Source organism: Aphelocoma coerulescens, chromosome 31 (genome assembly GCF_041296385.1).
Source record: "Aphelocoma coerulescens isolate FSJ_1873_10779 chromosome 31, UR_Acoe_1.0, whole genome shotgun sequence".
Lineage (NCBI taxonomy): Eukaryota > Metazoa > Chordata > Aves > Passeriformes > Corvidae > Aphelocoma > Aphelocoma coerulescens.
Genome location: NC_091044.1, coordinates 1,524,096 through 1,536,713, shown reverse-complemented (window position 1 = coordinate 1,536,713; position 12,618 = coordinate 1,524,096). Strand labels below are relative to the sequence as shown.

Genomic DNA, 12,618 nt, shown 5'->3' with positions numbered 1-12,618 from the left:
CCTCAAATTCACCTTTTTTCCCCTCAAATTCCCCTTTTTTCCCCTCAAATTCCCCTTTTCCCCCCCAAATTCCCATTTTATTCCCCTCAAATTCCCGGTTTTTTCCCCTCAAATTCCCGGTTTTTTCCCTCAAATTCCCCCTTTTCCCCTCAAATTCCCATTTTATTCCCCCCAAATTCCCGTTTTTTTCCCTCAAATTCCCATTTTTTCCCCTCAAATTCCCAGTTTCTTCCCATCAAATTCCCAGTTTTCCCCCCAAATTCCCCATTTTTTTCTCCCCAAATTCACTGGTTTATTTCCCCTCAAATTCCCATTTTTTTCCCCTCAAATTCCCATTTTTTTCCCTCAAATTCCTGTTTTTTCCCCTCAAATTCCCATTATTTCCCCTCAAATTCGCGTTTTTTCCCCTCAAATTCTGTTTTTTCCCCCCCCAAATTCCCATTTATTCCCCCCAAATTCCCATTTTTCCCCCCAAATCCCCATTTTTCCCCCCAAATTCCCCTTTTTTCCCCCCAAATTCCCCTTTTTTCCCCCCATTCCGTACCCGTGGTGCCGCCCTCCAGGCCGGGCCCGTAGGCCGACACCAGGCCTGGATCTCCGGCCTGTCCCAGATCCCTCCCAAATCCCCATTTTTTCCCCCCAAACTCCCATTTTTTCCCCTCAAATCCCCATTTTTCCTCCCAAACTCCCCATTTTTTCCCCCCAAACTCCCATTTTTTTCCCCCCAGATCCCCATTTTTCCCCCCAAATTCCCCTTTTTTCCCCCCATTCCGTACCCGTGGTGCCGCCCTCCAGGCCGGGCCCGTAGGCCGACACCAGGCCCAGATCCCCCGCCTGTCTCAGATCCCTCCCAAATCCCCATTTTTTCCCCCTAAATCCCCATTTTTTCCCCCCAAACTCCCATTTTTCCCCCCAAACTCCCCATTTTTCCCCCCAAATTCCCCTTTTTTCCCCCCATTCCATACCCGTGGTGCCGCCCTCCAGGCCGGGCCCATAGGCCCAGACCAGGCCCAGATCCCCGGCCTGTCCCAGATCCCTCCCAAATCCCCATTTTTTTTCCCCCAGATCCCCATTTTTCCCCCCAAACTCCCATTTTTCCCCCCAAACTCCCATTTTTCCCCCCAAATTCCCCTTTTTTCCCCCCATTCCGTACCCGTGGTGCCGCCCTCCAGGCCGGGCCCATAGGCCCAGACCAGGCCCAGATCCCCTGCCTGTCTCAGATCCCTCCCAAATCCCCATTTTTTTTCCCCCAGATCCCCATTTTTCCCCCCAAACTCCCATTTTTCCCCCCAAACTCCCATTTTTCCCCCCAAATTCCCCTTTTTTCCCCCCATTCCATACCCGTGGTGCCGCCCTCCAGGCCGGGCCCATAGGCCCAGACCAGGCCCAGATCCCCGGCCTGTCCCAGATCCCTCCCAAATCCCCATTTTTCCCCCCAAATCCCCATTTTTTCCCCCCAAACTCCCATTTTTTTCCCCTCAAATCCCCATTTTTCCTCCCAAACTCCCCATTTTTCCCCCCAAACTCCCATTTTTTTCCCCCCAGATCCCCATTTTTCCCCCCAAATCCCCTTTTTTCCCCCCATTCCATACCCGTGGTGCCGCCCTCCAGGCCGGGCCCGTAGGCCGACACCAGGCCCGGATCCCCGGCCTGTCCCAGATCCCTCCCAAATCCCCATTTTTTCCCCCCAAACTCCCATTTTTTCCCCTCAAATCCCCATTTTTCCTCCCAAACTCCCCATTTTTTCCCCCCAAACTCCCATTTTTCCCCTCAAATCCCCAATTTTTCCCCCCAAATCCCCTTTTTTCCCCCCATTCCATACCCGTGGTGCCGCCCTCCAGGCCGGGCCCATAGGCCCAGACCAGGCCCAGATCCCTGGCCTGTCTCAGATCCCTCCCAAATCCCCATTTTTTTTCCCTCAAATCCCCATTTTTCCCCCAAATCCCCATTTTTTCCCCCAAATTCCCCTTTTTTCCCCCCATTCCGTACCCGTGGTGCCGCCCTCCAGGCCGGGCCCGTAGGCCGACACCAGGCCTGGATCTCCGGCCTGTCCCAGATCCCTCCCAAATCCCCATTTTTTCCCCCCAAACTCCCATTTTTTCCCCTCAAATCCCCATTTTTCCTCCCAAACTCCCCATTTTTTCCCCCCAAACTCCCATTTTTCCCCCCAAACTCCCATTTTTCCCCCCAAATTCCCCTTTTTTCCCCCCATTCCGTACCCGTGGTGCCGCCCTCCAGGCCGGGCCCGTAGGCCGACACCAGGCCCGGATCCTCGGCCTGTCCCAGATCCCTCCCAAATCCCCATTTTTTTTCCCTCAAATCCCCATTTTTCCCCCAAATCCCCATTTTTTCCCCCCAAATTCCCCTTTTTTCCCCCCATTCCGTACCCGTGGTGCCGCCCTCCAGGCCGGGCCCGTAGGCCGACACCAGGCCCGGATCCCCGGCCTGTCCCAGATCCCTCCCAAATCCCCATTTTTTCCCCCCAAACTCCCATTTTTTCCCCTCAAATCCCCATTTTTCCTCCCAAACTCCCCATTTTTTCTCCCCAAACTCCCATTTTTCCCCCCAAATTCCCCATTTTTCCCCCCAAATTCCCCTTTTTTTCCCCCATTCCGTACCCGTGGTGCCGCCCTCCAGGCCGGGCCCGTAGGCCGACACCAGGCCCGGATCCCCGGCCTGTCCTGGCTCTCCCACCCGGACCTTGAAGGGGCTCCCGGGGATGTGGGAGCCCTCGAACTTGACGTCGATGGAGTAGACGCCGTTCTCGCGGGGGATGAAGCGCACGGCGTATTTATCTGGGGGGAGCCAGGGAAAAGGGAACCCCAAAATCATCCCTGAATCCCCCTCAAAGCCTAAATCCACAAATCCCCAATTCCTGAGGGATGAACAGAGCCAGGGATTTGGCCGGGGGGGCGGAAAAGGGAACCCCCAAATGATCCCTGAAAGGTCAAAATCATCCCCGGAGCAGCAGAGAGGAGCAGAGAGCCCGAAATGCTCAGCTCAGGGCTCCGAAGTCTCAAATTCGCTGCGTTGGACCCCAAAATTCTGGGGTTGGAAGCCCCCCAAAAAATCAGGGTTTGAACAGCGTAAAATCGGGGCTTGGAACCTCAAAAAAATCAGGGTGTGGAAACCCAAAATTCAGGGGGTTGAACCCTAAAATTCAGGGGTTTGAACCTAAAATTCACAGCTTTGACCTCCAAAAAAAACCAGGGTTTGAGCCCCGAAAATCAGAGCTTGGAACCCCAAAAAATCAGGGGGTGGAAAAACCAAACCAGCCCAAAACCCCCAAACCCCAAAGGAAAAACCAACCCGGGAAATTGTTGGGGACCCCAAAATCACCCCTGAACCCCCCAATCCTCAACTGGACCCCAAAATCCCTCCCCAAAAATGGGCGGGGACCCCAAAATCCCCACGGCCGGAGCATTTTGGGGTGGGAACGGGGCGGATTTTGGGGTGGAATCGAGAGATTTTTATAGGATCGGCCGAATTTTTTGGGGATCGGGGCGATTTTTGGGGTTTCCTCGATGCAGAGTGAGGTTTTGGGGTGTCCCCTCACTCTGAGTGACCCCAGAGCTGCGACACCGCCCTGGGGGGGGTGAGAACGGGGCGGATTTTGGGGTGGAATCGAGAGATTTTTATAGGATCGGCCGAATTTTTGGGGGATCGGGGCGATTTTGGGGGATCCCCGCGGGGGGGTGGGGACATTTTGGGGTGCCCCCTCACCTGGGGTGACCTCGGAGATGTGGCACTCCTCCAGGGCCCCCGAGGGGCTGTGCACCTTGGCATCCAGGGCACCCTTGGCCCCGTTGAGGCTGACGGCGAACGAGGCCGGCTGGTGAACCTTGAGCCCCGACTCCTGGGGGGACACGGGTCAGGGACCCCCAAAACGGCCGGGGGGGAGCCCCAAATCCGCGTGGGGGAGGCCTCAAAACCCGGGAGAATCCTCCCAATCCCCCCCCCAAAAGAAACAACCGCGAAAAACCGAACGAACCGATCCCAAAAATAGCGAAAAGTGCCCCGAATCCACCCCAAAATCTCCCTGGAAAAGCCCTAGAAAATAAAATAAAGCAATCCTAAAAAAAAAAGCCTAAAAGTGCCCCAAACCCCCCCCAAAATCCCTAAAAAACAAAATAAAGCAATCCCAAAAAAAACCCTAAAAGTCCCACAAATCTCCCCGGAAAACCCCTAAAGAACAAAGAAAAAACTCCCCAAAAATCCAAAATAAACCAATCCCAACCCTCCCCTAAAACTCCCCAAAATCCCCCCAGAAAACCCCTAAAAAACAAAATAAAGCAATCCTAAAAAAAACCCCTAAAACTCCCCCAAATCCCACCAAAAATCCCTAAAAACAAAGAAAAAACTCCCCAAAAAAAACCCAAAAAACCCAAAAGAAACCAATCCCAAAGATACCAAAAATCCCCCCGAAACCCCCCCAAAATCCCCCCAGAAAACCCCAAAAAGCCAAAAGAAACCAATCCTAAAATAACCCCTAAAACTCCCTCCAAATCCCCGCTGAACCCCCCAAAAATTCCCTAAAAACCAAAGAAAAAACTCCCAAAAAACGCCCCCCAAAACCAAAATAAATCAATCCCAAAAAACCAAAAAATCCCCCGAAAATCCCCCAAAAAACAAACAAAAAACTCCCCAAAAAAACCCCAAAAAACCAAAAGAAACCAATCCCAAAAACCCCCCTGAACCTCCCCCAAAAAACAAAGAAAACCCTAAAAAAAACAGACAAAAATCCCTAAAAAGCCGAAAATTCCCCAACCCCCCCAAAAAACAGAAAACAAAACAAAACAAAAATAAACCAAATAAACCAAACCCCCAACCCCTCCCAAAAAAAAACCCAAAAAAACCCAAAAAATCCCAAAAATTCCCCCCAAAAATCCCCAAAGAAACAAAAAAGTCCCTCCAAAAAAAATCCCAAAAAAACCCCAAAAAAACCCCCAAAAAAACCCCAAAAAAACCCCAAAACACCCAGACCTCCCAAAAAAACCCCACAGAAACAAAAAAGAGCCCCCCAAAAAACAGGAAAAAAACCCCAAAACCCCTTAAAAAAAAAACCTAAGAAAAAAAATCCAAAAGACCCCAAAGAAACAAAAAAGATCCCTGAAAAACCCAAAAAACGCCCCCCAAAACCACCCAAAAACCCCAAAAAAATCCCAAAAAATCTCCAAAATCCCCCAAAAAAACAAGAAAAAAAAGCCCCAAAAAACCCCAAACCGGGGAGAACCCAAACCAAAAAAACTCCCCCAAAAAAAACACCCCAAATCCCCTGAAACACAAAAAAAAACCCCAAAAAACTCCAAAAAACCCCAAAAACCCAATCCCCCCAAAAAAACCAAAAATCCCCCCCAAAAAAAACAAAAAACCCCCAAAAATCCCTCAAAAAACTCCCCAAAAATCCCCAAAAAAACCCCAAAAGTCCCCCCAAAAAGCCAAAAATCCCCCCAAAACCCCCCCAAAAAAAACCCAAAAAAACCCAAAATCCCCCAAAAACCCCAATCTGGGAGATTTTGGGAGCGCTGAACCCCAAAATTTTGGGGTGGGAGCCCCAAATTTTGACCCCAAAAAACGCCCGGGGTGCCCCAAAAAAACCCCCCCAAGCTGGGGAGGGGAGGGGTGGAAAAACCCCAAAAGTTGCACCCCAAAAATTGTATTGGGGTGGGGGGGGAACCCCCAAAAATGCCCCAAATCTCCCCAAAATCCCAGCGGGGTTGGACACCCCCAAATCCCCACTTTGGGGGGGGGGGGGGTGTCCCTTCAACCCCCCCCCAAAAAACCCAAAAATCCCCCAAAGGAGCCCCAAAATCCCCAAACATCCCCCAAGGGAACCCCAAAAATCCCCCAATGGAGCCCCAAAAATCCCCCAAAATCCCCCAAGGGAGCCCCAAAACCCCCCCAAATCCCCCCAAAAGAGCCCCAAAATCCCCCAAGAGAACCCCAAAAACCCCAAAATCCCCCAAGGGAACCCCAAACTCCCCCAAAGGAGCCCCAAAATCCCCCCAAAAGAGCCCCAAAAATCCCCCAAAATCCCCCAAGGGAACCCCAAACTCCCCCAAAGGAGCCCCAAAATCCCCCCAAAAGAGCCCCAAAAACCCCCAAAATCCCCCAAGGGAACCCCAAAACCCCCCAAAAAACCCCAAAACCCCAAAAAATCCCCCAAAGGAGCCCCAAAAATCCCCCAAAACCCCCCCAAAAGAGCCCCAAAACCCCCCAAAATCCCCCAAGGGAACCCCAAAAACCCCCCCAAGGGAGCCCCAAAAATCCCCCCCCCCCAAAATCATTGGGGGAGGGGGTGTGGGGGGATTTTGGGGACCCCCCCTGTACCCCACTTACCTTTGGGGGGGGGAGGGGTTTAACGGGAGCCAGCGGGGGGCCCCGGGACCCCCAAATTTTGGGGGTTGGGAGTTTTTTGGGGGCCGCTGGGTCCCGTTAAAGCCCCCCCGGACCCCCCCCACTGTTCAAAGCCTTTAGCGGAGACACGAGAGAGACCCCGGGGGGGAGGGGGAGCGCAGGGACCCCAAAAACGGAGCTGAGCACCCCAAAAACGGGCTGAGCACCCCAAAACTGAGCTATGGACCCCAAAAACGGAGCTGAGCACCCCAAAAACGGGCTGAGCACCCCAAAAACGGGCTGAGCACCCCAAAACTGAGCTATGGACCCCAAAAACGGAGCTGAGCACCCCAAAAACGGGCTGAGCACCCCAAAACTGAGCAGGGACCCCAAAAACGGGCTGAGCACCCCAAAACTGAGCTATGGACCCCAAAAACGGAGCTGAGCACCCCAAAAACGGGCTGAGCACCCCAAAACTGAGCAGGGACCCCAAAAACGGGCTGAGCACCCCAAAACTGAGCTATGGACCCCAAAAATGGGCTGAGCACCCCAAAACTGAGCAGGGACCTCAAAAACTGAGCAGGGACCCCAAAAACGGAGCTGAGCACCCCAAAAACGGGCTGAGCACCCCAAAACTGAGCAGGGACCCAAAAAATGGGCTGAGCACCCCAAAACTGAGCAGGGACCCCAAAAACGGAGCTGAGCACCCCAAAAACCGGGCTGAGCACCCCAAAACTGAGCAGGGACCCCAAAAATGGAGCTGAGCACCCCAAAAACGGAGCTATGGACCCCAAATCTGAGCTATGGACCCCAAACACTGAGCTATGGACCCCAAAACCGGGCTGAGCACCCCAAAAATGGAGCTGAGCACTCTAAAACTGAGCTCTGGACCCCAAAACAGAGCTGAGCACCCCAAAACTGAGCTGAGCACCCTAAAACTGAGCTCTGGACCCCAAAAACTGCTTTAAAACCCCAAAATCCAGGCTGAGCTCCCCAAAACTGTACTGTGCACCCCAGAACTGAGCTGTGGACCCCAAAAACGGCTCAAAGCCCCAAAATCCGGGCTGAGCACCCCAAAAACGGGGCTATGGACCCCAAATCTGAGCTATGGACCCCAAAAATGGGGCTGAGCACCCCAAAAACGGGGCTATGGACCCCAAACACTGAGCTCTGGACCCAAAAATCTGCTTTAAAACCCCACAAACTGAGCTGTTTTGGGGTTTTGGGGTTGTCTTGGGGTTGTTTTTTGGGTTGTTTTGGGGTTGTTTTTGGGGTTGTTTTGGGGCAGTTTTGGGGTTTTGGGGTTTTGGGGTTGTTTTGGGGTTGTTTTTGGGGTTGTTTTTGGGGTTGTTTTGGGGCTGTTTTGGGGCAGTTCTGGGGCAGTTTTGGGGCTGTTTTGGGGCAGTTTTGGGGGCTGGTTTGGGGCTGGTTTTGGGTTGTTTTGGGGTTGTTTTTGGGGTTGTTTTGGGGTTGTTTTGGGGCTGTTTTGGGGTTGTTTTGGGGTTGTTTTGGGGTTGTTTTTGGGGTTGTTTTGGGGTTGTTTTGGGGGTTGTTTTTGGGGTTGTTTTGGGGGTTGTTTTGGGTTTGTTTTGAGGTTGTTTTGGGGTTGTTTTGGGGTTGTTTTTGGGGTTGTTTTAGGGCTGTTTTGGGGCTGTTTTGGGGTTGTTTTGGGGTTGTTTTTGGGGCTGTTTTGGGGCTGTTCTGGGGCTGTTTTGGGGTTGTTTTGGGGTTGTTTTGGGGTTGTTTTTTGGGGTTGTTTTAGGGCTGTTTTGGGGCAGTTTTGGGGTTTTGGGGTTGTTTTGGGGTTGTTTTGGGGTTGTTTTTGAGGTTGTTTTGGGGTTGTTTTGGGGGTTGTTTTTGGGGTTGTTTTGGGGGTTGTTTTGGGTTTGTTTTGAGGTTGTTTTGGGGTTGTTTTGGGGTTGTTTTTGGGGTTGTTTTAGGGCTGTTTTGGGGCTGTTTTGGGGTTGTTTTGGGGTTGTTTTTGGGGCTGTTTTGGGGCTGTTCTGGGGCTGTTTTGGGGTTGTTCTGGGGTTGTTTTGGGGTTGTTTTTTGGGGTTGTTTTAGGGCTGTTTTGGGGCAGTTTTGGGGTTTTGGGGTTGTTTTGGGGTTGTTTTGGGGTTGTTTTTGAGGTTGTTTTGGGGTTGTTTTGGGGTTGTTTTTGGGGTTGTTTTGGGGCTGTTTTGGGGTTGTTTTGGGGTTGTTTTTGGGGTTGTTTTGGGGTTGTTTTTGAGGTTGTTTTTTGGGTTGTTTTTGGGGTTGTTTTTTGGGTTGTTTTTGGGGCTGTTTTGGGGCTGTTTTGGGGTTGTTTTTGGGGTTGTTTTGGGGTTGTTTTTGGGGTTGTTTTTGAGGTTGTTTTGGGGTTGTTTTGGGGTTGTTTTTGGGGTTTTCGGGGTCTCCAGGTGCCTCACCTGAAGGCTCGAAACAGTCAAACGCCGCGCGGCGTCGCTCGGGGCCGAGGCCGGCACCACGAAGGGGCTCTCGGGGATGTGCTCGTCGTTGAACTTCACCGACACCTCGTAATCACCTGCGGAGGGGAGAGGGATCAGGGGAGGGGGGTGCCGACCCCAAAAACCCCATAAACCTCCCAAAAACCCTAAAAAAACCAAAAAACCCCCCAAAACCCCCCAAAACGGCTCCTCTGGTCCTATAGAGAGCCTAAAACCCCGCTCTGACCCCTCTGAGCTTCACCGACACCTCGTAATCGCCTGGGGAGGGGAGAGGGATCAGGGGAGGGGGCTGCCGACCCCAAAAACCCCCCCAAAAAAACCTAAAAAACCCAAAAAAACCCTAAAAACCCCCCCAAAACCCCCCCAAAACCCTAAAAATGGCTCCTCTGGTCCTATAAATTCCCTAAAACCCCGCTCTGACCCCATTCTGTCCCTCTCTGACCCCACTGAGCTTCACCGACACCTCGTAATCGCCTGGGGAGGGGAGAGGGATCAGGGGAGGGGGGTGCCGACCCCAAAAACCCCCCAAAAACCTAAAAAAACAACAAAAAAACCCAAACCTAAAAACCCCAAAAACCCCATAAAAACCCCCAGAAACCCCAACCCTCCCCAAACCCCGTAAAGCCCCAAAAACCCCACAAAAACCCCATAAAACCCCAAAAACCTCACAAAAACCCCACAAAACCCCATAAAACCCCATAAAACCCCCAAAACCCCACAAAAACCCCACAAAAACCCCGTAAAGCCTCACCGGGCTCCTGCACCACGTAGGAGACCCCGCAGGATCCGTCCTTGCGATCCTCGAAGGCGATCTCGGCCTTGCTCGGGCCCTCGACGGCGATGGAGAGACCCCCGGCCCCCGCCTCGCGTGTCCAGATACTGAACTCGGCTGGGAACGGGGTCAGAGGGGTCAGAAACCCCAAAAACCATCCCAAAAAACCCCAAAAACCATCCCAAAAACCCCCAGGGGACAGAAAACCCCATCAATTCCCCTATAAGGGACACAGAGAGCCCCGGCCCCCCCCTCGCGTGTCCAGATACTGAACTCGGCTGGGAACGGGGTCAGAGGGGTCAGAAACCCCAAAAACCATCCCAAAAAACCCCAAAAACCATCCCAAAAACCCCCAATGGACAGAAAACCCCATAAATTCCCCTATAAAGGACACAGAGAGCCCCGGCCCCCGCCTCGCGCGTCCAGATACTGAACTCGGCTGGGAACGGGGTCAGAGGGGTCAGAAACCCCAAAAACGGCCCCAAAACCACTCCAAAACGGCCCCAAAAACCCCCAAAACCACCCCAAAAACCACTCCAAAAACCACTCGAAAAACCCCCAAAACCACCCCAAAAACCACTCCAAAAACCACTCCAAAAACCCCAAAAACCACCCCAAAAACGCCCCAAAAACCACCCCAAAAACGGCCCCAAAAACCACTCCAAAAACAGCCCCCAAAACCCCAAAAATCGCCCCAAAAACCCCCAGTGGACAGAAAACCCCATAAATTCCCCTATAAGGGACGCAGAGAGGTCAGGCCCCGAGGCCCCCCCCAGGATTTGGGGTCCTTGCTCAGGGTTTTGGGGTTCCCGCTCCATTTTTTGGGGTCCCACTCATTTTTTTGGGGTTCCTGCTGATGTTTTAGGATCCCGTTCAGCTTTTTGGGGTCCTGCTGATGTTTTTGGGGTCCCGCTGATATTTTTAGGGTTCCCCTGATATTTTTAGGGTCCTGCTGACTTTTTTAGGGTCCCGCTCAGGTTTATAGGGTTCCCCTGATGTTTTGGGGTCCCCCCGATATTTTAGGTTCCCACTGACATTTTTAGGGTCCCGCTGACGTTTTTGGGGTCCCCCTGACATTTTTAGGGTCCCGCTCAGCTTTTTGGGGTCCCGCTGATGTTTTTAGGGTCCCCCCAATATTTTAGGATCCCCCTGACATTTTTAGGCTCCCCCCAGTATTTTAGGGTCCTGCTGCCATTTTAGGCTCCCCCTGACATTTTTAGGATCCCCCCAATATTTCAGGCTCCCCCCAATATTTCAGGCTCCCGCTGACATTTTAGGTTCCCCCTGATATTTTTAGGGTCCTGCTCAGCTTTTTTAGGCTCCCCCCAATATTTTAGGCTCCCCGTTGCCATTTTTAGGATCCCCCTGACATTTTTAGGATCCCCCCAATATTTCAGGATCCCGATGACATTTTAGGATCCCCCGCCATTCCACCCTCCCTCTCCCATCCCATCCTCCCCCTCCCATCCCACCCTCCCCCTCCCATTTCACCCTCCCCCCTCCATCCCACCCTCCCCCCCCATTTCACCCTCCCTCCCCCATCCCACCCTCCCCTCCCCTCCCCTCCCCTCCCCTCTCCCATCCCACCCTCCCCCTCCCATTCCCATCCACCCTCCCCTCTCCCATCCCACCCTCCCCCTCCCATTCCCATCCCACCCTGCCCCACCCATCCCACCCTCCCCTCCCCCCCCATTCCCATCCCACCCTCCCCTCCCCTCCCATCCCACCCTCCCCCTCCCATTCCCATCCCACCCTGCCCCACCCATCCCACCCTCCCCTCCCTCCCCATTCCCATCCCACCCTCCCCTCCCCTCCCCTCCCCTCCCCTCCCCTCCCCTCCCCTCCCCCCCATGCCCATCCCACCCTCCCCTCCCCTCCCCTCCCATTCCCATCCCACCCTCCCCTCCCCTCCCATCCCACCCTCCCCTCCCTCTCCCATCCCACCCTCCCCTCCCATTCCACCCTCCCCTCCCCTCCCATTCCCATCCCACCCTCCCCTCCCCTCCCTCTCCCATCCCACCCTCCCCCTCCCATCCCATCCTCCCCTCCCCTCTCCCATCCCACCCTCCCCTCCCTCTCCCATCCCACCCTCCCCCCTCCCATCCCACCCTCCCCTCCCCTCCCATTCCCATCCCACCCTCCCCTCCCATTCCCATCCCACCCTCCCCCCCATGCCCATCCCACCCTCCCCTCCCCTCCCCTCCCATTCCCATCCCACCCTCCCCTCCCCTCCCCTCCCCTCCCCTCCCCTCCCCTCCCCTCCCCTCCCCTCCCCTCCCCTCCCATCCCACCCTCCCCCTCCCCATTCCCATCCCACCCTCCCCATCCCCCCCCGGGGCTCTCACCGGGGGTCCCGGCCTCGGCGCGCTCCAGCCCCGGCCCCCCGGCGCGGACCTTGTGGGGTCCCCCCTCTCCCAGGGGTCCCACGGTGAACTGGAAGGGGCTGCCGGGCACGTGCTGCCCGCGGTCCTTGACGCTGACGCGGTGAGCGCCCGTCTCCTGCGGCACGAAGCGAACGCCCACCGTGCCCCCCGCGCCCGGCAGCACCTGCGCGGCCACCGGCTGGCCCGAGGGACCGGTCACCTGCGCCGTCACCTCGGACACGGACAGTTCTGGGGGAAAAATGGGGGAAAATGGGTAAAAATGGGTAAAAATGGGGAAAATGGCCCATGTGGGAGCGGTCACCTGCGCCGTCACCTCGGACACGGACAGTTCTGGGGGAAAATGGGGGAAAATGGGGAAAAATGGGTAAAAATGGGGAAAATGGCCCATGTGGGAGCGGTCACCTGCGCCGTCACCTCGGACATGGAGAGCTCTGGGGGAAAAACGGGGGAAAATGGGGAAAATGGGTAAAAATGGGGAAAATGGCCCATGTGGGAGCGGTCACCTGCGCCGTCACCTCGGACACGGAGAGCTCTGGGGGGAAAATGGGGGAAAATGGGGAAAAATGGGGAAAAATGGGGAAAATGGCCCATGAGGGACCGGTCACCTGCGCCGTCACCTCGGACACCGAGAGCTCTGGGGGGGAAATGGGGGAAAATGGGTAAAAATGGGGAAAATGGG

General features: G+C 54.4%; 1 protein-coding gene across 1 annotated transcript in view; it reads right to left on the bottom strand.

Moving 5' to 3' along the window:
- Positions 1–12,618, bottom strand: part of LOC138100312 (filamin-A-like) — a 69,249-nt gene that overhangs the window by 1,687 nt on the left and 54,944 nt on the right. Inside the window, 5 exon segments of the mRNA XM_068998124.1 lie at positions 2,619–2,795; positions 3,724–3,856; positions 8,745–8,860; positions 9,535–9,672; positions 11,901–12,167. Coding sequence (XP_068854225.1) covers positions 2,619–2,795; positions 3,724–3,856; positions 8,745–8,860; positions 9,535–9,672; positions 11,901–12,167 — 831 coding nt within the window.